The sequence below is a fragment of the Cnephaeus nilssonii genome, assembly GCF_951640355.1.
Source record: "Cnephaeus nilssonii genome assembly, chromosome: 3".
Lineage (NCBI taxonomy): Eukaryota > Metazoa > Chordata > Mammalia > Chiroptera > Vespertilionidae > Cnephaeus > Cnephaeus nilssonii.
In genome coordinates this window covers 9,749,416-9,775,214 of record NC_137074.1, presented here as the reverse complement: position 1 = coordinate 9,775,214, position 25,799 = coordinate 9,749,416, and the positions used below count along the sequence as shown (strand labels likewise).

Here is a 25,799-nt window from a genome sequence, read left to right as displayed (position 1 = left end):
AGAGAATAATTGATTGGTTGCCTCCTGCATGCCCCCCACTGGGAAGTGAGCCCATGTGCCCTGACCGAAAATCAAACCATAAACTCCTGGTTCATAGATGGACACTCAACCACTGAGCCACACCAGCTGGAGGGAAAAATCTAACTTTAATTATAGAGCTTTCATAACCATTGAAAAAGCTTGATGTTTATGAAATCAGCCATTTAAAGTATGCCTATCATAAAGTTCTTTCAGTTTAAAAAGAAATCTCCCCATCTTTCTAAATCTAACAAAAAGAATAAATGATTTTAACAGTATTCATGAAAAAGGCATAAATGGTAATCTTAACCAAAAGTAGTTTCTAAAATAATTACATAGGACAGAGGCATAGGAGGAGGGTCAATAGGGAGGAAAAGGGGACAAATGTAATACTTTTAATAATAAAGAACCATTATTAAATAATAAATAAAATAGTTGCATAAAAGTAAGCAAACTACATTAAAAATCAAATTAACTATTATAACTAAAAGTACCTTTTAAATATATGTATTTATATTTGTGTCCAAATGTTTTCTGTATTTGATTTCCTTAATCCAATATTGAAAATAATACATTTTTAAAATTATCTTTACCTAATATATGCTACCTCAAATTTTTTTATCTAAATATTCTTGTTCTTTCTGTATTTCTTTTCTTAACCTAAATTGAAGAATTCAATTTAGTGTTGGACACTAAAACAAAGGATGATTTTTATAATAAAGAGAGAGAAATTGAGTATTTTCACATTCAGAAATTCAAGCAACTATACCCAGTAAACATATAGCATATGAAGGCTATAATCACAGTATGGTATCAAACAGAGCCTAAGTTAAAATTTTTAGAAGTTACTAGAATTAATCACAGTGTATATGCAAAGTCAAGCAAGGGGGGTGGGAGACAGACAGGCTCAGCTACACTAGCAGAGGCCAGGAGTCCTCATTGAGAGGTGATGAATTCACCTCATGAATCTTCACAATCAGAGCCTCTCCGAGAATGAAAACATCTCACTCAAACACACTTACAGCCAAATGCTTTGTTGAAAGACCCACAACTGGAAAGTTGAAGGCTGCCTGGCTAAACATTCTGACCTGTGGGCAATTTTTTAATACAACAATGCAAAAACTATTTTTCAAGCTATCCACTGTCAATCGCCTTGAGGAAAGGTGGGCAGTAACCAGTGGCCATTGGTAGGACACCCAGGAAAGCTACCAAAACAATCTGGGCGGGCTGTTTGCCAAAGGGATCTTTTCTCCTGAAACATGCTGCCCTGGGGCAGCCCTGACAGTTGCCCTGTCACCCAGTGGTCTCTGTGTACTGGAAGCACAGTGTGGCATGTGAGTTCTCATCTAAGACTCACATCACAATAGAAGAGACATGCTCAACAGAAACGTGCTTCATGCACTGATGCAACAAATTTTAAAATGAAGAGACTCAGTGCCGTGCCCACAGAGGATGGTGAGACTAAAGCTGTCGGCCACTTAAAACATCCAATTTACTTCCAATCCAGCCAACCATTTATTCTCAGTCCAGTCATTTGGCCAAGATTTTACATGAAAAAGCTCAACACCGGAGCCCAGAACCTGTCCGCTATGACCCCACTGAAAATACCAGCCTGTCATAGGTGCACCGTTTCAGTGTTAGCAGAACAGTATCTAACAGTAAAGAAAATAAAAAGAAATCAAGAAAACTGTCAGCCTGGCTTCAACACTAAGCCAGCTATGCAATCTCAGGTCGGTTATCAACCTAACTTTCTGTCCCCACTCCACATCTACAAAACAGGGGTTACGATAATACTTTTTAAAGACTGAATGATTTGGAAAAGTTCTATGGATCTTTATGACTTATCCTTGACTGACATCCCTATTCAGGTTGAGGGGTTGTTTAACCTGGACCTCCCAAGCTCATGGACCCCAGCTATGCACACAAGTAAAGAGCAAAAGCGGTGGCAATGTCTAGGTTGCAGGCCAAGGGTGACCATCAGGGACAACCACAGTCACACCTAACTGACCATCCACCCTGCACCAGCCACCTGTGCCAGCCCACCCTCCAGAGCAGGAGGAGGCACACATCAAGAAACACCATGCACTTCTCTCGGAAGGCCCACAGGTCATTGTATCTGTGATCACTAAACCACAGAAGCATCAAGAACCTCTTTTGTTACCAAAAGCCATTTTCCAGATGAAAAATAGAAGGTGGGTCTTGATGAGTGTAGAGGTACCCCTGTCCTAGAGGGGCCACAGCAGCTGTTACTAACCTATGTGGGTGTGGGCCACGAGGCCTGCGAGTGCGGCGGCAGGTCTCCCTCCCGGGTGAGATGAGGTGGAAGATGCGGAGGATGAGGTGGAGGAGCCCTGAATGACCCGGTCGAGCCAGGGCTCGACGCTGGAATGGCTCTGGAGCGGAGTGGAGGTAAGTCGCCCGGGTCGCCGTAAAGAGCCCTCATCTTCTGAGGCAGACGACGTGTCTGTGGTTAAAATAATGACGACAGGCATGATGTAGGTATGGGTCACCAAGGAGGGCAGGGTCCCACACTGGCACTCAGGCCTCCCAGCCTGCGCTGTACCCACACATGGCCAAGGGGTCATCTCAAAGGTCACCCTCAATCTAGAAGGGCCTGCATCAACCAACTGTAAAACCCACAGGACCCTACCTGGGAAAGCTGGCTTCATGACCCCAGCTTCTCCCAGAGGACTTAGTCTCAGGACACAATACACTGGGAGTGAAGGCAGTCTCAATTCCTAAATGGCTTCAGCACATTCCTTGGTGGTGTCCCAAATATCAAAGGAGACTCCAGGTGCTCTGTGAACATACAGTGCTGCTAAAGGACGTCCACTCCAAGCCCCACACCACCTTCACATGGCTGGGCACCCCACAGGGAAGGTTGAGCTCACCTCCTGAGGTGAGGGACTGTGGAGGCTGCAGCCTACACACCTCCAGGCCTTACCCTATTCACCTGCATCACAAGCATGTTACATAAACAAGGCATGCAGCCTGCTAGCCGCGAGTTTGACATGCTTGCACGGTAGGAATGAGCTCTGGAAAGAATTCCTTCCCCAAAACAACTGCTTCAATCAATAAAATTAACTGGGAATAAGGGTCTATCAAGTCTTCATAACTGCATTTTATTATAGGTTTCACAATTATTTTAAAGTTCTTCAAAAACTGGGTAGTATCTATAATTATACTTAGTAAAAAGAATAATTTGACAGCCATGTCTAAGATTTTTTTCAACAGTAAAAACTTTTCCTTTTTTATCAAGTAAACATTATCAGAACCACTAAATTATCTTGTGAATCTGGTGTTTGGCTTTTAGTCACCAGTTTCAGGACTTACATAATAACATAGGCAACAGAAGTACATGAATATGAAGTCATTAAACCAACACCATGGGATAGTTTAATAGGAAGCTTAAAAAACATCACTGACAAAGAGAAACTCCATTTAAAGGTTTCATTTCTAATCGTAGTAACAACAAAGTAAAATTTAAAAACCCTCTAGATAGCCTTCTACTCTCCCATTTATGGCCTGGTAACAACACAGTAAATGAGTGAATAATTTAAAAATTTTTAATCCAGGAAACCCTTGCATTCCACTGAGTACTCATTTTAGGTTCATCTCTTCCTTAAAGAACATAAATACCATCTTAGTAAAAAAAACAAGCCAACCGGTTTGGCTCAGTGGATAGAGTGTCGGCCTGCGGACTGAAAGGTCCCAGGTTCGATTCTGGTCAAGGGCATGTACCTTGGTTGCAGGCACATCCCCAGTGGGAGGTGTGCAGGAGGCAGCTGATTGATGTTTCTCTCTCATCAATGTTTCTAACTCTCTATCCCTCTCCTTTCCTCTCTATAAAAAATCAATAAAATATATTTTTTTAAAAAAGAAAAGAAAATCTCTATTTAAAAAACACACACACACAACTAAAATCTACACAAAATGTCTTGTAGAAAGCAATTATCCATCTGGGTAAGAGCCATACTGTGTATACCACAAATTTTCAGGTAAAAAATATATATACAAACACTTAATCTTCAATTTTTCAGCTCTATACTATAGGTCAGAAGGATATTCCAACTCATTGGGAAATGAAGTTATGACACCAAGTATGAGAAAAACCTGTGGGCCATTCCTGACCCAGATTTATCAGTACCTGGTGGGGTGCAGGTTTCCACAGATGAATGCACAAGGATAGACCGTCTTTTCGAAGGCAGAGGCACCTTCCTCTCTTTGTATTTGGCCAAAGCTGCTTGCACGGCTTCAGTGTGAACATCTATATAGAAAAAGCAGTAAAAACACTTTTTATAATATTGGTTATGAAGTAACAAAATTAAGTTTCATGGTTTTCATTGAGTGTACCTACTCATGGGTCCCACATGTTATCCTAGGTTTCTTTAAATATTGCTTTGTTTGTAGATTTGACTTCAGAACCATATAATTATTTTTCACAGTTATAAATGAAAACTAAATAAAAAAGAAATTCCCAAAATTGAAAATAAGATCAAACCAATGAACTTAAATATGTCTCTAGTAGTCAGCATAAACTACTCTAAACGATTTACCCTGCTCCTCTAGAGAAACATACTAAGGACAAAAAGAAGTGCATGACAGCCCTACCCAGTTGGGTTCAGTGGACAGAGCGTCGGCCTGCAGACCAAAGGGTCCTGGGTTCCGGTCAGGGCACACACCTCGGTTGCAGGCTCCTTCCCAGCCGTGGTCGGGGTTCATGCAGGAGGCAACCAATCGATGTGTTTCTCTCTGTCTTTCCCTCTCTCTTCCACTCTCTCTAAAAATCAATGGAAAATATTCTTGGGTGAGAATTTAAAAATAATAGTAATTTTTTAAAAAGTGCATGAGACCACTTTCGTACAGTTAAATTTTTTCTCCAACAAGGTGTTTTTTAAATATTTAAGCCCTGGCCAGTTTTTCTCAATGGTTAGAGCATCAGCCCTTGGACCAAAAGGTCTCAGGTTCAATTACCGAACAAGAAGTACCTTGGTTGCAGGTTTGTCCCTGGCCCCTGTTGGGACAGGTGCAGGAGGCAACCAATTGATGTCTCTCTCTTAACATGAATGTTTCTCTTTCTTCTCTCTCTCTCCCTCCTTTCTTTCCCCCTCACTCTAAAAAGTCAATGGAAAAAATGTCCTTGGGTTAGGATTAAAAAAATAAAAAGTAGAAAAAAATTAAAAACCTTACAATGAAATGGCTGATAAAGTGCTAATAAAAAAAGATGAAAAATTCACACCTAAACATACTAAAAAAATTTTACAAACATCAAAGGCAACAAGATAATTCTAAAAGCTCTCAGAGAAAGAGTAAATTATCTTGAAGGATCAAAAAATAGAGGGACATTACTCTTGTAGAGAAGAAGGTGCTTGAGGGAAACAAATCCAGGAGCCCATACAATAGATACAGAAGACTGAGCACACACTTTAAACTTGATTAGTATCTTAGAAACAAACAAAAACAGGTAAAATAACCCAGAACTAAAAATCTAAACAATATCAACACAACAGAGGTCTAAACCAACAGATCCAAGAAACTCAACAAAGCACAATAAACATAAGGAAAACTACACCAAGACACATCATAATCAAATCACTCAAAATCAGTGATAAAGAGAAAAATATTAAAAGTTCCAGAGGAAGAAAGACACATTACAATCATGGGATCAAAAACAAGGAACAAACTTGGAGGACTAACACTACTGATTTCAACAATTAGTATTAAGCTACAATCATTAAGAGCATGGTTTTCCATAAAGATGGACGAATACATCCATAAACAGAACAGAGTCCAGAAACACAGCCACCTGTGCATGTGTGACTGCTTTTAGACAAAGAACAGACAGTATATGCTCCACAAATTGGATATCCACATGCAAAAAATAAGCTTTGATCCATACCTTGAACTCATATGAATAATAACTAAAGTATAGATTATAGGCCTAAAGGTAAAACATTAAACTGATAAAACTTTTAGAAGAAAACACAGGTGAGAATCTTTATGACCCTGGATTAGGCAAAGATGTCTTAGATATAAGAACAAAAGCACTATCCACTTAAAATAATTGATAAGTTAAATCTCATTAAGATTAAAAACTTTTGCTCTTCAAAAGCCACTTTAAGAGAATGCAAAGACAATACAAAGCTTTGGAGAAAATATTAGCAAACCTTATTTATGATAAAGGTCTTATAATCAAGTAAATAATCAGAACTAAAATAAAGTTCACAAGGGCAGAAAAAAGTTTATTAACATTAACAGTTACATGGGAATGAATGGTGGGGAGAATGGGGACAGGGAAATAAGGAAGACAGGAAGGGCAACGAGATCCTTTATGTGATCCCATTCATGGACTATATACATGTGTGTGCATATATTTGACTACAGGGCTGAAGATGGTATTCAGTGAAATGGTGAGAGCAGTTGTCTTGGGATTCAGAGACTTCAGGTGATTTTTATTATTGTCTTTACACTAGGTGTAATACTTTATACTACATGTATTATATATATATACTAGAAGCCCGGTTCACGAAATTCATACATGGGGTGGGGGGGATGTCCCTCAGCCCGACCTGCACCCTCTCCAATCTGGGACCCCTCGGGGGATGTCTGACTGCCTCTCGCAATCCAGGACCGCTGGCTCCTAACTACTCGCCTTTCTGCCTGCCTGATCGCCCCTAACCACCTCTACCTGCCTGCCTGATCTCCCCTAACTGCTCCCGTGCTGGCCTGATCGCCCCTAACTGCCTCTGTCTCACCCCACAACCAGGACCCAGGATTACCTCCTCTGGTCGGTCACAAGCCCCCAGGACCCAGGCCGGCTTCACCCGGGCCAAAGCCACAGGTGCCCGGGACTGCGGGGCGGGAGGCTTGTCCCTCTCCTGGGCTGCAGCCTGGCTGGTCCCCATTCCTCTCTCGCGAGCTCATTTGTGCCTGGCTGGTCCCCATTCCTCTCTCACAAGTTCATTTGTGCCTGGCTGGTCCCCATTCCTCTCTCCCCAGTGTTGAGTGTCTGATGGTGTGAGGGCATGACGACCATTTGCATATTAGCTCTTTATTATATAGGATTATCAGAAAAGAACAATTATCAGTGTGACAGTTTTTTATATTAAATTGGTAAGAAATTATCTGATCATAAGTTTCTCAAATCCCTTCATCACACATCCTTATTAATATAACATTTAAAATGTTAATGCTCTTTTTAGATATTCTTAAGACAAAATGGCCATTTAAAAATTTTTTTAAATTTTATTTTCCATATAATTTACATGCAATATTATTTTGTATTAGTTTCAGGGGTACAGCATATTGGCTAGACAATCATATATGTTACAAAGCACTCCCCTGGAATTTTCCAGTACCCGCCTGATACCATACATAGTTACTATAATCCCTAGGCTGTACATCCCTGTGACTATTTTGATTCTACCACTTTGTATTTCTTAATCCCTTCATCTTTTACACCCAGTCCCCCAATCCCTCCATCTCCCGGCAACTATCAGTCTGCTCTCTGTGTCCATGAGTCTGTTTTGATTTTGTTTGTTCATTTATTCTGTTCTTTAGATTCCACATATAAGTGAAATCACATGGTATTTGTCTTTCCCTGACTGACTTATTTCACTTAGCATAATACTTTCTATGTCCATCCATGCTGTTGCAAATGACAAAATTTCATTCCTTTTTTATGGCTGAGTAATAATATATACCACTTCTTTTTTTTATATATAATATATTTTTATTGATTTTTTACAGAGAGGAAGGGAGAGGGATAGAAAGCTAGAAACATCGATGAGTGAGAAACATCGACCAGCTGCCTCCTGCACATCCCCCACTGGGGACGTGCCCACAACCAAGGTACATGCCCTTGACCGGAATCGAACCTGGGACCTTTCAGTCCGCAGACTGATGCTCTATCCACTGAGCCAAACCGGTTTCAGCTATATACCACTTCTTTATCCACTCATCTACTGATGGGCACTTGGGTTGCTTCCATTTTGTGGCTATTGTAAATAACACTGCAATAAACACAGGGATGCATATATTTTGCTGAATTAGTGTTTTGGGTTTCTTCAGATATATACCCAGAAGTAGAATCACTGGGTTATAAGGTAGTTCCATTTTTAATTTTTTGCATTTCCACCAACAGTGCACAACAGTACCATTTTCTCCATATCCTTGCCAACACTTGCTGTTTGTGGATTTATTGATGATAAGCATTCTGACAGGTGTGAGGTGATATCTCATTGTAATTTTAATTTGTATTTCTCTGATGACTAGTGCTGTTGAGCATCTTTTCATATGTCTATCATTCAAGTGAAAATTATTTCTTCAGCAGACATTTTTAGCAAGAAAGAAATAACCCAAAGACTTAGAGTGGAGAGTGGAGGTCTGCTGCCTCTGGTCCCTACCTGACCGGAAGCGCTCATCCCGTGAGTTGGTGGGCCGTGGCTTCTGCTGCTTAGGTGCTGCAGCCATCGTTTGTGAGGGCCCGGGGATCCTAGGCTCTGCTTGAAGGGATGCGTCCACTCCTGAAACACAATTTTATAGGTATGTCTTGTGACACCATTTGCTTTTCCAATTGTGGAAAAGCCCATTTTAAACAGCACACACTATACCAAAAATAATTATTTGAGCACACGCACCCTGTGTTGGCCCTTGCACCCTAAAGACCAAGTCAGGAGATCAAGGGGAAGCCATGAATGCCCACTTCCAGCTCTTTTCTCACATCAGCCAGCCCAGGTTTATGTCATCATCCACCATTCGCAAGAAAGATGATCATCACACAGCCCAATCCTGAGCCCCGTAAGCACCACACATGCAGCTGCTCAGGCAGACTCTCTAGAAAAGGTCCTTTGAAGCGTATTTCTGCACCATAAACATTTCCTGAATCTGAAATGACCTGAGTCAGTTTTCCTGATACTGTCCATGGTATCAGTACACTCAGTGAGAAACAGCCCACTAAACAATCATGAATGTCACCAGTCATCCTTAGACACAGGCAGAAAATAAGTGGATTGGTGGAGAAAGAGAAGAGAGAGGCACAGATGACAATGATAACAGCAGACCACAGTGCTCAGACTCAGGCCCAACTGCCTCAACCCATGCTCCATGTCTCCACACCCAACATGCTGATGGCTCTCTACACTCATGGCCAGGCCCATAGCTCTCATGTCCACCGCCCCTGACCACATAGGTCCTCAGGACACCGTGTGATGAGTCAAGGAATGGGGTACAAGTGTGCAGGGTCATTAAACAAAACCCCTGGTGTTATCTGAGTCCTCATTTGCTGATATTTGAGAACAGCACAAAGAAAAGCCTTCAATTGTGCATCATCAAAATAATCAGCTTAATTTAGCCTTTGGTTCAAAATGTCTCATAAAAATAGCCAGCAGGATTTCAGTCCTACTGGCTCCTCCAGTCCTTATTGCTCCCAGAAAAGAGGCAGTCTATCCCTGCCTTGGACCCTGGTAGTCAGTGACTACCCAACGGACACAGTGTAGCAGGAGTGATGTTACATAACTTCCGAGGCCAGTCATGAAAAGCGACACATGCTACCTGTGTCAACGTGTCCTCTCGGTGACAACACGAAAAGGAGACATGAGAGAACAAAGGGGGACAGAAGGGGATAGAGGCAGCACAGGAGCACTGTGCTTGGCCCCGAGTCTCCCAGCACCGACACCACAGCTGTGACTGGGGAGCCCCCAGTATACAGGCTCTGGCTCTGTGGACAGGATGCAGATGCCCTCCAGCCCAGCCAAACTGCAGATGTGAGCAGAAAGAGGCTGTCACTGTTGGTTTCAAGTCTACATTTTTGGGTGTCAGTTATTAGTGCTAAAAATGGGAACCCCTCTGGAAATCAATGTTTAGCTCTTCAGAATTTGACCATCCATGTACACACATACACACACATATACATGTGCATCCATAGCAAACTAACCAGTATTGCTACTGGCTTTGTTTCTTGTGGTTGAATAAAATTACTTTACTTTCATATTGGAATTGAGAATGCACAGAACTTGATGTGCTGTGTATTATAAACAGGTGTGTTGCAAACTGATGTACATGCAAATGGACATCCTTAGACTTACATTCCAAATTATGGGCACTCTGATTTTTTCAGATAGATTCATTTATTCAACAAAGATACAAAACCCATTGAGAAATTAATGGATAACAGAATAGGTATATTTTTTATTTTAACAGATATCAAGAGGTAACTTTCCAAAAAGATTACAGCAATTCGCACTCTCACAGCAATGTATGAAAGTATCATTTCCCCACATCCTTGTTAGCAATGCATGCTATAAAAAGTTTTAGAATTTTGCCAAGCTGATAGGAAAAAAATTATTCACTTTAAATTACATTTCCCTATCTACTGCTGAAGTTGAACATAATGCTTATTGCCCATTCATATTTCCTCTGATCTGAATTTCTATTCGTTTCACCCAGCTAATAAGCCCCTCAAAAGAACTGCAGGAAGCCCTGTTCAGCTGGGGATACTGCCCTGCACTGAGCTGGTGGTAGGCAGCTCAGTCATTTTGAAATATTTTCATTTCTAGGGAACCAATTATACCAGTTTTTCTTTTTCTTCCCAACGTCTAGGTCTCCTATCTTGTAACCTCCACTCAAAGGTTATTGAAATGTTCTCCTGAATTTTATAGTATCTCATAATATAGAGTGATAGTCCTTCTGAAGTCTATGTTGACTAACAATGGAGAGGAAGAGGATCCCAGCTCTGTTGCCTCCCCACTTTGAATGCTCCTGAGTCATTGCTAGACCCCTTTCTCTTCCACTGATTTTCTTGTACCCCCTGCACCAAGACCCTCCTGTTGTGACAACTAAGTACACACAGTCAGGTTTAGCATCTTGAGGGCCAGTTCTTTCTCTCTGTATTCCTTTTCAAAAATGTATTGGCTACTCTCAGAACTTTCCTCCTTCAAATGGGTTATTATTTCCAATCAAGTATGAGGGGACTGGAAAGGGGGGTGCGGAATCAGGCTGGCCTACATTATGTTCACACATTAATTTGGAAACTGCCTATTTTATAATATTACATTTTTCCATTTAGGACATTGGTGTTTCTTCTATTTTAGTGTCTTGGTTATTTCTTTCAAATAAATTTTATGACCCCAATATAGGTTTTGTGGCTTCCTTGATAAATGTATTAATAAGCAATTGAAAGTTCATTGCCATTATAAGTAGTTTTTTTTTCATTAACAAAAATCCTGCAGAGAAAAGCTATAGATTCTTACATATCTACCTTATATCAAATCCAAAACTCTTACTAATTCTAATAGTTAATAAGCAGTCACCTGAGTTTTCAAGGTATACCATAACACCATCTGTAACTGAAGATGTTTATCCTGTTTTGTTTCCCATTGCACCACACTGGCAGTGGCCACTAAACAAAGTGGCCTAAGAATGGGCACAGTGAGCATTCCTGTCTCACCCTGCATGGGATGGAAACGCTACAGTATGTGATCACCCAGTGTGAAGGCAGCTGTCGATGTTTGCAAATGGGCTGTCAAATGCTTCCATCATTTCCTTAAATTCGAATTTTACAGAGAGGTTGTTTTTGTTTTATTTTGGAGGAATGAGTGTCAGAATATAAAGAGACTCCTCACTATTCTTTTTGTTGCTGACTGTAAAATATATCACACTGATATAGCTGTCATAAAGTTTTCAATTTTAAAATTATTATAAGGAAACAATCAATGTAACAATCGTATTGGTTGGGGGGATAAGGACACATATGTAATACCTTAATCAATAAAGAAAAAAAAATTTTAGTCAAGAAGCCTGAAATAAAGATTTAAAACAAAAGAAAAAAAGAAATAAACACTCGTGTCTCAGGATACCCTGAAGTCTCACTCCACAATGAAGCCGCATGCTGACTTCAATGAAAACTTCTTGTCTTTATTTACCAACTACATAAAGGTTCCAAAATAGTGCAGTTTGGCATGTTTTTAACTTATACTGCCCATTTTCCTTTGCAGTGGTTTCTTTTACTCCCCTCCCCCATATGTTTATGGGCTTCATCCTTTCTGATATATGTAGGTCTTCAGCTTTCCCCTATATGAATTCTGTTGGTTAGTATTCGAGTTATTGGCAGTTGAAGGATACAACATACACTCTTGTGCACAGGCAAACACAAGTGCAAACATTCAAAGTTTCTCGAGGGCACTTGTGTACCTGAAGGAGAATTGCTGATTACCTATGACTTCTTCAACTTTACCAGGTAACACCAGCTGTCCATACTCCCACCATCTGAAACCTCTCCAACAATCAGATGTAGGTTAGGCTTTAATTGGCATGTCTGATTTTTGCTGAGGTTGAGCCCCTTTTGTTTGCTCACTGACCATTAGGGTCCCCTCTTACGAAATGCTTACTCAAGTCTTCAGCCCATTTTCCTACTGGGCTCTTTCTATTTTAATCATGTTGGATAACTTTCTGGTTACTTTTAAATTAATTAAAATTAAATTAAAAATTCAGTCTCCCACTACTAGCCATATTGCACATTTCTCAGAGTTCTATGTGGCTAGTATTCAGTACAGTGGACACTATAGCCTCAGAACACTTCCATTATCCCAGAAAATTCTTTCGGACAATGCTGCTTTTAGTTATTTGTGTTACACTTCTCTTCTTCCATTCAGTGGCTTGTCTGTAATCTCTTCATGATAATTTTTGAGAAAATAAAATTCTTAATTTTAACGGAGTTCAATTTACTAATATTTTACTTTATGGTTGCGGCTTTTTGGTAGTTTTAGTGGCTTAAGAAATCCTTCCAATCTCGAGATGGTGACAATTTCCTATATGATCTCCTAAAGGTGCTATAGTATTTGCCTCTCACATGAAGGCCTATCATAAACTGGAACTGATTTTTGTGTCCAATGATGTGTGTTTCACACATGCTAAGAAACTAAGCCAGCATCATGACCTGCAATGCTGTCTTTAGCATAAACCTGGTCCGCCACATGCACATCTGTGCCTGAGTTCCATGTTCTGCTCTGTTCATCCAGCTGTCCACCTTTGTACCAAGTCATGCTGTCTTACTGATGAATGAATGCTTGACATCCATTCTTCATACCTGATAGGGCAAATCTTCCCACCTCATTCTTCTCTTTTGAGCATATTTTGAATCCCTTGGCCCTTTAAATTTGTATATAAATTTTAGAATTAGCTTGTTAAATTACATACACACCCACACAAAAATCTGATGAAATGATGAATGTGCTGACTCTACAGGTCAATCTCAGGTGGGAAGAACTGACATCTTTACAATACTTGTTTCAAACCTAAGTAAGAAAATGTTCCTTACTATAATCATAAAAATAATCTGTTCTATATTCATGAAAATAAAATAAATCTTATTTGGGAATGAGATCTATACCAAACCAGAGCTGTAAATTGTAATCTATGCCTTTGGATCTTATTATTTAATATTAGACACATTATTCACCCAGACCTTCTTAATAGGAAACACAGGAAAAATAGGAAACATACCAATGTTAAGTTCTAAAACCAAGTTTTATGAGACAATATAATTGATACAAAATTGAGTGTATTGAACTTACCTTGAATAAGTGGTATGAAACGTGCAAGCAGCTTTGCCCTTTTCTTTTCATATCCTTTCTGAGTGATGTCACCTAAAACAATGATGAAAAATAATTATATGACCCACTTTATTCTAAAGTTCCAAAATATTTTAATTAAAGATTAATTCATAATGGAAAAACTGGAAACACTAATGTCCTTCACCTGGTGATTAGATAAACAAACCATGACACACCCACACAATGAAATACTATTTAGCAATAAAAAAGAACAAACTATTCATACATAGAATAATTTAGATAGCTCTTATATGCATATTGCTAAGTGAAGAAGCCAGGCTCAAAATACCACTTACATGACATTCTGGAAAAGATAAAACTATAAGACAGAGAACAGACAGTGGGACTGCCAGGGGATGGGAGTGAAGGAAAGGCTGACTACAAAGGAGGACTAGAGAATTTTGGGGGATAATGAAGCTGTTCTCTTTTGATTATGGTGGTTGTTCCATGACCTTGTTTGTAAAAAACTTAGAGAATTACACACCAGAAAGGGTGAATTTTGCTGTATGTAAATAATAAATTAACTTTTAAAAATTATGTTCAGCCCTAACCGGTTTGGCTCAGTGGATAGAGCGTCGGCCTGCAGACTGAAAGGTCCCAGGTTCGATTCCGGTCAAGGGCATGTACCTTGCTTGCGGGCACATCCCCAGTTGGAGGTGTGCAAGAGGCAGCTGATCGATGTTTCTAACTCTCTTTCCCTCTCCCTTCCTCTCTGTAAAAAAATCAATAAAATATACATATTTTTTAAATTATGTTCAGTATCCCCAGGAGCTTTGTCAAAAATGCAGATTCTGAGGCGATGCCCCAGATTGACAGAATCCAAACGTGTATTTTACCAAGAACCCATCCCCCACAGCGATTCCTGCACAGGTTCAAGATGTGGAAGCACTGGTATAAGGGGCACAGGAAATGAACCCTAATAGCCATGGGGTGTCCCTGGTAAGGACTCAGGAAAAGAAACTGCTGTTCTGATACACTATAAAGAAGAACAGCCTAAAAGTGAATTAAACCAACCAGGAACAAGATAGGAAACACAATTTTCAATCTAAACACACCACATGGTTTCCCAGACAGAACTTGAGTGTTCGTAGTGGATCTGTCATGTTTTGGAGACTTTATTTAGACCAGAAATATGTATTACAAGTTCCATTAGCAGCTTGTTCTTTGGGTGAACTGTCTTCAATAGAAAGCTTATAGTGTTTTGCAAGCCTTCCTCTCCCCACTTCTCTGCCCTCTCACTCCACCCTTCTCACCCCAAAGCTGTCAGGGTGCTATTACTGCGTGCTTCACAAGTATTTCCTTTAGATAAACTCTTGACTGCAGGATTTGTTGTGTCAAAAGACCAACACCTTTTCCATCTAAATTAAGCCTCACTGAAAGCCACTGGGTAGACATTAATATACCATCCTATAGAAGATGAGTCTGAGGTCAGGGACGCGCTGGATCCTGACCACCAAGCAGGCAGTTGCTCTGAGACGGGTCAGGCTACAACAAATAGCCTGTGGCCTGAAGAGCCCCCTAATCTTGCACAGATCTTCTGCTTTGACCACAGCTCATTCAGTCAGGCCTTCCTCAAGTTATTTCATATATCCTTCCTTTTATTTACCCTTCTGCCCCCACTATTCCCCTAACCCCGCCACAGAAAACTATTCCATTGCATTTAGTGGCTTTTTTTTTAAATATTTTATTGATTTTTCACAGAGAGGAAGAGAGAGGGACAGAGAGCTAGAAACATCAATGAGCGAGAAACATCGATCAGCCGCCTCCCGCACACCCCCCACTGGGGACGTGCCCGCAACCAAGGTACACGCCCCTGACCGGAATCGAACCCGGGACCCCTGAGTCCACAGGCCGACGCTCTATCCACTGAGCCAAACCGGCTTTGGCCATTTAGTGGCTTTTAATTTGAATGTTCTACAGAATGTATATTGCCATGTGTCCATGTATTTTTACTTTACCTGAATGGTATATTATCTCATTCTACTGCCTATATTTTTCTCTAAACACTCCATTTTAACATCAACCTATTCACAATGAGCACACAATCCACTGATGACTGCAGTGGCCTTGGGGTACATTGTCCTTGTCCTACCCACTCATTTGACACTTACAGACGCTGATCAGATCCAGGATATGATTGTATAATTTCACTTACTATATTTCAACTTGCGAACAACTTTAAAGCACAAATATTTTTTAAAGCAATATCTACTAAAAAAATGTTTCCTCTGGAATATATAAAAATATGTAACAGGGGCACTCTCCCTCCAAGGAGCAGATCCATGCCATTTCCTTTCCCCTCTCCTTCCCCCACAGGCATACATCCCCTAACTTCTAAGGGACCCCATGAGGCTTGTAACCAGGGGAGCAATGGGCAGCTGCAGCTAGTCCTGGGCTAACCCCCTGAACTCGTCTCCAAGGCCCCCTTTTCTCTGACTTGCCAGTGAGCCAAAACAGCCCAGCCTAGGCTCTCTTGTTGCTCCTTTGATGCCCTTCCTTGTTTCACTGTCCTAAATATATTTTTGCTGTGGTCAATAAATTCTTGCTTGCTTTTCTACAATAAATACATACATACATACATACATACATACATACATACATACAAATTTAAATGAACAAAAAATACTGCTATACAAACTAAAACTGATAAATCACTACTTAAAATCAAAGCATTTGCTTTTACAGGATATGTAAAAATTAAGTATTCATTTCCTAGAAAATTTCTTATGTTCCCATTTCAAATTAACATCTGTATGATGAAGGTACCCAAAGAGCATTCAGAAATGAAACATATCGATGTTCATGATATCCCGAAAGCTGTCTTTTCTTTTTTCAACTGAACCAATTGAACATAACCAGTCACACATTTTCATGTGTACCCAGTTACTATATTTTCACATATCAACTTACACACTAACTCAACACCCCATTGAATGCAAAGTTTCCACCCACACAAAGAGCAAAGTAGAATTTCAAAATAGAATCCAGACACAAGACTATAGTCATAGCTGCAAAACAGTGTTTTAGTCAATGATGGCAGTCCCATAAGATTATAATGGAGCCCTCGCCAGTTTGGCCCAATGGATAGAGCGTCGGCGGAAAGGGTCCCAGGTTTGATTCCGGTCAAAGCCACGCACCTTAGGTCAAAGCCACGCACCTTCGTTGCAGGCTCAACTCCCAGCCCCGGTTGGGGGGTGTGCGGGAGGCAACCAACCAATGTGTCTCTCTCATAGCGATGTTTCTCTCTCTGTCTTTCCCCCTCCCTTCCACTCTCTCTAAAAAAAAAAAAAAAAAAAAAAAAAAAGTCAATGGGAAAATATCCTCAGGTGAGGATTAACAAAAAAAGATTATAATGGAGCTGAAATATTCCTATCACCTAGTGACATCATAAGTTGTAGGGCAATATGCTCCATGTTTGTTGTGATGCTGGTGTATAAATAAACCTGAACTGCCAGTTGTATAAAAGTATAGCACATACAATTGCATACAGCACATAATACATAATAAATAACTACGTTACTGGTTTATGTGTTTACTACCCTATACTTTTTATCGTTAAGAGTGTACTATTTCTACTTACAAAGAAAAAGTTTACTGTAAAACAGTAGCCGATAAACAGTCTCATACATCTCATATTTACCATCTCTTAATTGCATCATTTCTCTTGTGTCTGATTTAATCGCACGTTGTTTTATATAGAACAGGTTGTACAGGCTTGTAGCCTAGGAGCAGTAAGCGGTACCACACAGCCTAGGTGTGGCAGGGTATACCATCTATGCATGTGTAAGCACACTCTGTGATGATCTCACAAGGACAAAATCACATAATGACACATTTATCAGAATGGGTCCCCGTTGTTAAGCAGTGCATGACTGTAATAGGCTATTAGAAAAGGGACCTGAATCCAAGTTTTCTGGCAAACAGCAGAGCCAAGTTCCCTAATACACTGCACAGACTGGGGTAATCCTGACCCAACATCCATAGCTCCCAGGCACCTGGTGGGCTTTGGAAAAACACCAGGGCCCACCCTCACAACTAGCTTCTCTGGTGGTCTGAGGGATAACAGCTGTTTTTACCAGTCCCCTAGGTCGGCGATTTTCAACTGGTGTGAGCAAGAATTGTTTTTAAATGCAATACCTAACTAGTCAGGGCACTGACCCTCTTTTCCCTTAGATTGTCAAATGCTAAAAATTGATAACTAACACAACAATAACCATCCAGTATGAATGAATCAAAATTACTCCTTTTTCCCTAGCTTGTGTGGCTCAGTTAGTTGGGCGTCATCCTGTGCAGTGAAAGGTTGCCAGTTGGATTCCCAAGTCAGGGCATATGCTCAGGTTGCTGGCTCGATTCCTGGTAGGGAGCATTCGGGGGCAACCGATAGATGTTTTGCTTACACATCTCTATGTTTCTCTCTCCCTCTCCCTTCCTCTCTTCTAAAAAATAAAAAAATAAAAAAAATTACTTTATATCTTTTTTTTTTTGTCAGATTGGCAAAAAACGTATTTTTTGGTGTGCTGCAGGATTTTAGTAATTAATTTATGTGTGCCATGAGATGAAAAAGGTTGAAAATCACTGCTCTAAGTAGAGATACAATGTGTGGCCTCAGGTTGACCTCCACTGTCACAAACCAAGCTCACTCAGGATTACAAATGCAAAATCCCAAATACATGTTGGCCCTCCATATCCATGGGTTCCACATTCACAGATTCAACCAACAGCTAATGGAAAATATTCAAAAAAGTTATGTGGTTGCTACTGTGTACTATGTAGTTAGGTCTATGATGGTTGCAGCTATATTATATATGTATACTTTTTTACCTTGTCATTATTCCCTAAATAACACAGTATAAAAAGTATTTACACAGCATTTACATGGTATTAGGTATTATAAGTAATCTAGAGATGACTGCAAGTATATGGGAAAATGTGTATAGGCTATATACAAATACTGCACCATTTTATACAAGGAACTTGAGCATCTGCGGACTTCGGTATATCAAGGGAACCAGTACCCCATGGATACCAATGGAGAACTGTAAATATCACCAAAAGTTCCAAACCCATCAATATAATTTCCAAAACCTACTCTTGAAAGTTGAAGAACTCCTCAAGGTCACAGAAACAAGGGTAGGCAGTGAACACTACTAGTAATAGCAAATAATGGGAGAAAACCTTTGTCCATAAAAAAAAAAAAGGAATAAGAAAGAAGTAAAGATGCTGGCATACCTAATTGCTACAGAATACTGCTGGCTCTTAAAAAAATACCATTATTGTCCGGCATATGCCCAGGTTGCGGGCTCAATCCCCAGTAGGGGCATGCAGGAGGCAGTCGATAAATGATTCTCATCATTGATGTTTCTATCGCTCACTCTCACTCTCCTTTCCTCTCTGAAATCAATAAAGAATAGATTTTTTAAAAATACCATTATTGCCCTGGCCAGTGTGACTCAGTGGGAGAGTGTGGGCCTGTGCACCAAAGGGTGTCTGGTTTGCTCCCCGCCCAGTAGGTATGGGTTTGTGTAGGAGGCAACCAATCAATGTGTCCCTCTCACATCTCTCTCTCTCTCCCTCTCTCTCCCTTCCAATCTCTATAAAAATCAATGGAAAAATGTGTGAGAATTAACAACAACAACAAAATACCATTATTTGAGGGGCAGGGATGTGGGTATCACATGGATTAATAATGATATCCTACTGAGAAAAACAGGAAGTTGAAAAACAATACATATACAAAATGGTCTAACTGGTAAAAATAAACAAAACTATATTTACACACATGTAGGTGTGTATATCTATGTGTATGCAGAAAATATTCTGGAGGGATGCCCAACAAATCACTAATACTGGTTACCCCAAAGAGTGATTTGTTTATCTGGCTTTGGGTAGGCATGAGACAGATTTCACTTTTTATTTCAAACACTTTTAAACTTTTTAAAATTTTTAGCACAATAAGCATATAATTCTTTGTAATTAATAAAAATGGGAGATGGTTGGATAATGTACTATGGTTATATAAGATGGTATTGCGGGGTCGCCTAAGACCATCGGAAAACACAGATATTTACATTACGATTCATAACAGTAGCAAAATTACAGTTATGAAGTAGCAACGAAAATAATTTTATGGTTGGGGGTCACAACATGAGGAACTGTATGAAAGGGTCATGGCATTAGAAAGGTTGAGAACCACTGCTCTACACCCACACACAGAGCTTTTCCCCTTTTCCTTTGACACTATACAGCCTGGGGCTCCAGTATTATCAGAATGCAGGAAAACAAAAAACTAAAGTTAAAGCTAGGGAACAGATCTATTAACCACAATAAAGAAACAGGAGTGGGACAAATGTAGCCTATTGTGTAGGGATTTCCTCTCTAAACCACAGCAGGCCACTAAACCAAAAAACAAATCTTGCACCATTGTCCACATTTTAAAAACAGTTTAGAAGCAATAGCCCCAAGACACTGTACAGTACCAAAATTAGTTGTGGTATATCTAAGGTAATTGAATAGTAAAGCCCATTGTTTGGGAATTCTTTTTTTTTTTTCCCCTAAAAAGTCAGATTATACTTCTAATAACCTCATTTTCATCCAAGGACATCTAATATGCTTCAAAGAGCCACATACGTGAATTCTTCTGAGTATGTTCACGGCAGGTGAGGTAGGGTCTGAGGAAGAGTGGGGTTCTGTGCAGCTCCACCCTTCATCCTCATCTTAATTTGAGGTAGACTCCTAAGTTAAGAAGGAAAGTTAGGGAGCAAGACCACAGCTGTACTTTATTTTATTCAGAATCCCTAACAAAAGTCAGCAAACCTGCCCTATAGGTAGAAATCAGTGCATTCTAAGACCAGAACCTTCCCCAATGACAACGGTGGATGACAAGAATCCAGGGAGGATGTTGAAGAACAAGGCCACATATGAGTTATAATAAAGGCAGGAACATACTTTCAACTAGTCACTGTTGATGTACAGGTTGAGGGAAAGTAGTGCAGGATTTTCCAGATTGTTCAGGTACCGATCAATCACTATCAGGCCCTAACCGGTTTGGCTCAGTGGATAAATTGTTGGCCTGCAGACTGAAGGGTCCCAGATTTGATTCCGGTCAAGGGCATGTACCTTGGTTGCAGGCACATCCCCAGTAGGGGGTGTGCAGGAGGCAGCTGATTAATGTTTCTCATCAATGTTTCTAACTCTCTATCCCTCTCCCTTCCTCTCTTGTAAAAAAAAATCAATAAAATATATATTTTTTTAAAATCACTATCAGCTTCCATGTAGGCAGCATTTTGTCTGTTAAGTTTCCCAATCTGCCAAGCAGTGTCAACTGTAACTTTTTAAAATATATATATTATTATTGATTTCAGAGAGGAAGGGAGAGGAAGAGAGATAGAAACATCAATGATGAGAATCATTAATCAGCTGCCTTCTGCACACCCCACACTGGGGATTGAGCCCACAACCCAGGCATATGCCCTGACCAGGAATGGAACCATGACCTCCTGGTTCATAGGTCGACACTCAACCACTGAGCCACGCAGGCCTGGCTCGACTCTAACTTTTAAGCAATGTATCATTCAGACAAATCTGAGTACTGTGAAGTTATCTTATTTGACACTATTTTATTCTGAATTAGAAGTTTATTTCCCCCCCCAAAAAAAAAAATAGGGGGAAGGAGGTGGCCCAGGACAAAGTGAATCCCACTTTTTACTTCTATGTGATCAAAATATTAAAATAATGATAATAAAACTAACTTTAGTTGCTTTAGGGCTGTGCTTCATTACTAACACCTTCCTTTAATTATATAAATAAAACCTGACCAGTTTCAAAGAACTTCCACATAAGCTATCTGACTAAATCTTCATAAGAACTATAGGACATCAATATGGCAGGTGTTCACCTCCTTTTACAGATAATCAAATCCAGATTAAGAGATGTTATAATGCAGTGGAAATTCAGGGACACTTACCAGACACGGTGTGAAGATGCCAAAAATCTGCCTAAGTCACAGTCCCTATCGCAAGGCATCTTTAAGTACAATAGAGAGGCCCCATGTCAACAACAATCACAACACAAACTAAAGAAGCCAGCATCAAAGGTGTGGAAGCACCAGGGAGCAAGGCCAAGCATGACTGTATCCAAGTAATCACTGACCTATTTGGGCCAAAAGAAAGGTGTCAGGCCAGTGGAAGAGCTGGGACAGAAGCCAGGGCTCCTGTCTCCTTGGCTGCAGCTTCACTCTGCTGTCCCTTCCCTTTAACACCTTGTTCACCCCCTTCCTCAGCTTAAGCTACATTTCCAGGTTCCTTTCCACTTATATATACTTTTGTATAAATCATCCACATATGTCTAAAATGACAAAGGTATAAATAGATTCATTAGACAGGAGGCATTTCTTTCACTGAAAAACATAATTTGTGTGTGTTCTGTCACACAAATTATGAAGTTCTTTGAGGAAAGGATCTAATCTTACCTAACCGTCAACTCCTAGAAAGTACTCAAATATACACACACACAAAAATAAAAATAAAAAAAAATTAGAGAATAACGAATACATGGACACAGAAATTAGGAGCAATCTGCAAAAACATATTTCAAATGCATAAAATCTAAATTGCACTGACATGATTTTCCCTGATGAAAAGCTATAACAAGCCCTAGTCTGTTTTGCTCAGTGGATAGAGCATCAGCCTCTGGACTGAAGGGTCCCAGGTTCAATTCCAGTCAAGGGCACATACCTTGGTTGCAGGCTCCTCCCCAGCCCAGGCCCTGGTGCAGGAGGCAACCAATTGGTGTGTTTCTCTCGCATTGATGTTTCTCTGACTTTCCCTCTCTCTTCCACTCTCGCTAAAAATCAATAGAAAAAATCCTCAGATGAGGATTAACCAAAAAAAAAAAAGGAAAAAGAAAAGCTATAACAAATTCGACAAATCATTCCTGTCAGAAACATTTCTAATTGGAGTTTTTCAGACTTCCCAAAAGCATCTAATCACCAAGAATTCTCAAATCTACCCATTTCTTTTTTTAAAAAAAAATATATTTTATTGATTTTTTACAGAGAGGAAGGGAGAGGGATAGAGAGCTAGAAACATCGATGAGAGAGAAACATCGACCAGCTGCCTCCTGCACACCCCCTACCGGGGATGTGCCGGCAACCAATGTACATGCCCTTGACCGGAATCGAACCTGGGACCTTTCAGTCCGCAGGCCGACGCTCTATCCACTGAGCCAAACCGGTTTCGGCTCTACCCATTTCTTACTGCAGTTGCAATAAAAAAAAAATGTGTCCCATATCACAGAACTTCTAAAAATTTGCATGTTGAATTCAAAACAATTGCAAGTAGGTAGGTGTTGTATTATCTATGAAACAAATATAACAATAGCACCTACCTCCCTAAGGTTGGCAGGATTAAATGAGTTAGTACAAGCCAGTGCGTATTTATTAGATGGTAGTAAGAATTCACTACCCCAACCACTGCGAAACGTATCACCCTGAAACCTAAAGTACAAATATTAAGGCTATGAACTTCTATGAATTCTAAAAACTGAAAATGCACTTAAGTTTCAGAAACAAAGTCAGACATTAGATGCTTTTCTTTAAGCAATGACATCAAGCAGAACATCAGGACACAGGTTTGGGGAGCAATAACCTCCAGATGGATAATGCCACCCACCGCCACTGAAGCAGAATCGCTCCAGTCTATTTTTTAACAAGCAAAAAACCACTTATGGAACTTTTTTTAATTTCTAAAAATTCTATTAACGGGCTAACAACCTCGTTATAAGTGCCTCCCTAGAGGGAGATGCTGTTTTAACCCGGTTTTACAGGGGAGGAAACTGAGGCACGCAGGCGGAAATGGGCTCCCAGGGAGGCGGCCGCTGCCTGGGCACAGCCATGCTCGCTCGGGAAGCCCAGACCTGCGGCCTGGGGCTGGGACAGCCACCGCCTACAGCACCTGTCCAGGTTCACGCGCCGGAGGTCAGGCAACCCACCCAGGCAACCCGCCGGGCACCCAAAGGTCTGGGCTCCGGTTGCGAGAAACCGGGAGGGGCCCGGGGACCCAAAGATCCCGGTGTGAGGGACAGGGACCAGGCAAGCACCCCAGGTGACCGCCGGGCGAGGCGGGGGTCCCGGGTGAGTGGAGAAGCGAGGGTCCCGGGTGAGGGGCGGGTCAGGGTGTCCGGGTGTGAGAAGCATGGCGGAGGTCCCGGGTCGGGGGTGAGGGGCGGGGCAGGGTGTCCGGGTGTGGGAAGCATGGCGGGGGTCCCGGGTCCGGGGTGAGGGGCGGGGCAGGGTGTCCGGGTGTGAGAAGCATGGCGGGGGTCCCGGGTCCGGGGTGAGGGGCGGGGCAGGGTGTCCGGGTGTGAGAAGCATGGCGAGGGTCCCAGGTCGGGGGTGAGGGGCGGGGCAGGGTGTCGGGGAGTGAGAAGCATGGCGGGGGTCCCAGGTCGGGGGTGAGGGGCGGGGCAGGGTGTCCGGGTGTGGGAAGCATGGCGGGGGTCCCAGGTCGGGGGTGAGGGGCGGGGCAGGGTGTCCGGGTGTGGGAAGCATGGAGGGGGTCCCGGGTCCGGGGTGAGGGGCGGGGCAGGGTGTCCGGGAGTGAGAAGCATGGCGGGGGTCCCAGGTCGGGGGTGAGGGGCGGGGCAGGGTGTCCGGGTGTGGGAAGCATGGCGGGGGTCCCGGGTCCGGGGTGAGGGGCGGGGCAGGGTGTCCGGGTGTGGGAAGCATGGCGGGGGTCCCGGGTCGGAGGTGAGAGCCGGGCGGAGCCCCGCGGCAGGGCCGCTCACCTTCCGACAGCTCCAGCTCCAGTTCGGCCAGGCTCTCCCGCACCTCAGCGGGCAGAGGCATCGGCTGCAGCGGGCACCCGCGGTCGGCCATGGCCCCCTCGCCTGCTCGGGACGCGCCCCGCGACTGCCAGGCGAGCTCGAGCCCGGGCAGGTCCGGGATCAGGGTCCGGCCGGGGTCCGTGCGGCGGCGCAGGCGGCGGCTACGTCGCTCCCCTCAGCCCAGCGACCCGCATCGGCCCGGAGGGCAGCGCGGACAGCAGGGCAGGGGCGCGGCCCGAGCGGCTCCGCACCGCTGCGGGCGCGGGCGCGGGCGCGGGCACGGGCACGATCGCTGGCAGCACCTCAAGCGCGGCCGCCGCCCCGCGCGCCCCCGACAGCTCAGAGGGACCTACGCCGAGTGCGCGTGCGCGACGGGAAGGGCGGGAGGGGAGCGCGCGTGCGCATCGGGTCGCGGGCGGGGCTGGGAGTCCCGGGCCCGCCCAGCAACACCGATGACTCTCTCCCATTGGCCCCGAGGACGCGGCGAGGTCGCTCCGAGCTCCTATTGGGAGAAGCGGGAGAGCGTTACTCCCGGTAGGCTCTGCGCGGGGTCTGAGTCTCCTTCGGATCTGAGTTATCTTGGCGGGGAACCCCCTAGGGACGAGGCTGCAGTGGCCTCCACACCTGGTCCTGGGGTCTGGGGAGCCTGCCTACCACGGTGTGCTGCACTGCCGGAGCTTCTCTGGTTCCCGGGAGCCCGCTGGCACACCCTGGGCACAATGACCGTCCTGGCGCTGCATTGCTGCTGGGGTAATCGCGGAGGTGTGGGCCCGGCGTTTTCCTCAGGGTTTGATGTAACTCATTGCTTTTCAAAACAGCCTTTGAAGGTATAATACTGACCACGAAGGAGCTACGGCAGCCATTCAGATCATGAGGTGACTTTGGGAAGTGCGAGGACAGTTGACCCACACATATCTACTACCACAGATCTCGTCCCCAGCTTCTAATTGTTTTCCTCCAGACCCTGAACAGAAAGGCCCACAGGATCCTGAAGGAGCTGGTCCTCGCATACACACGGGAAGTGTGTCTGCATATGCAAGGGTGGACCCGTTTGGTGGTCATTTCCCCGGTCCCTAACTGAATAATTGGCATTGACATTCTTGGCACTTAACATTACTCACACTGGGTCCCTGACCTGTAGGTTTAGAGCAATCACAATAGGAAAGGCCACGCAGCATCCTCTGAAACTAACCCCATACCTACCAAGATCATAAAACAATATCACATCCAGATGGCAGAGGATTGGTGCCACTTTTAAGGATCCAAAGGATGCAAAGTGGTAGTCCCCAAAATCTAATTCACCAGCATGACCCCTGAAGAAATTGGAAGGATCCTGGAAGATAACAGGAT

The 25,799-nt window shown here is 42.6% G+C and overlaps 1 protein-coding gene across 3 annotated transcripts in view; it reads right to left on the bottom strand.

Annotated features, from left to right (window-relative positions):
- Window positions 1-24,806, bottom strand: part of DIP2A (disco interacting protein 2 homolog A) — a 79,464-nt gene extending 54,658 nt beyond the window's left edge. For all 3 annotated transcript variants that reach the window (XM_079767051.1, XM_079767052.1, XM_079767053.1), the window contains exons 1-5: window positions 24,411-24,806; window positions 13,590-13,661; window positions 8,424-8,543; window positions 4,166-4,285; window positions 2,273-2,482 (exon numbers count right to left, since the gene is read on the bottom strand). In XM_079767051.1, coding sequence (XP_079623177.1) covers window positions 2,273-2,482; window positions 4,166-4,285; window positions 8,424-8,543; window positions 13,590-13,661; window positions 24,411-24,501 — 613 coding nt within the window. In that variant the 5' untranslated portion in view covers window positions 24,502-24,806. The remainder of the gene's footprint in view (window positions 1-2,272; window positions 2,483-4,165; window positions 4,286-8,423; window positions 8,544-13,589; window positions 13,662-24,410) is intronic.
- Window positions 24,807-25,799: the final 993 nt, after the last annotated feature.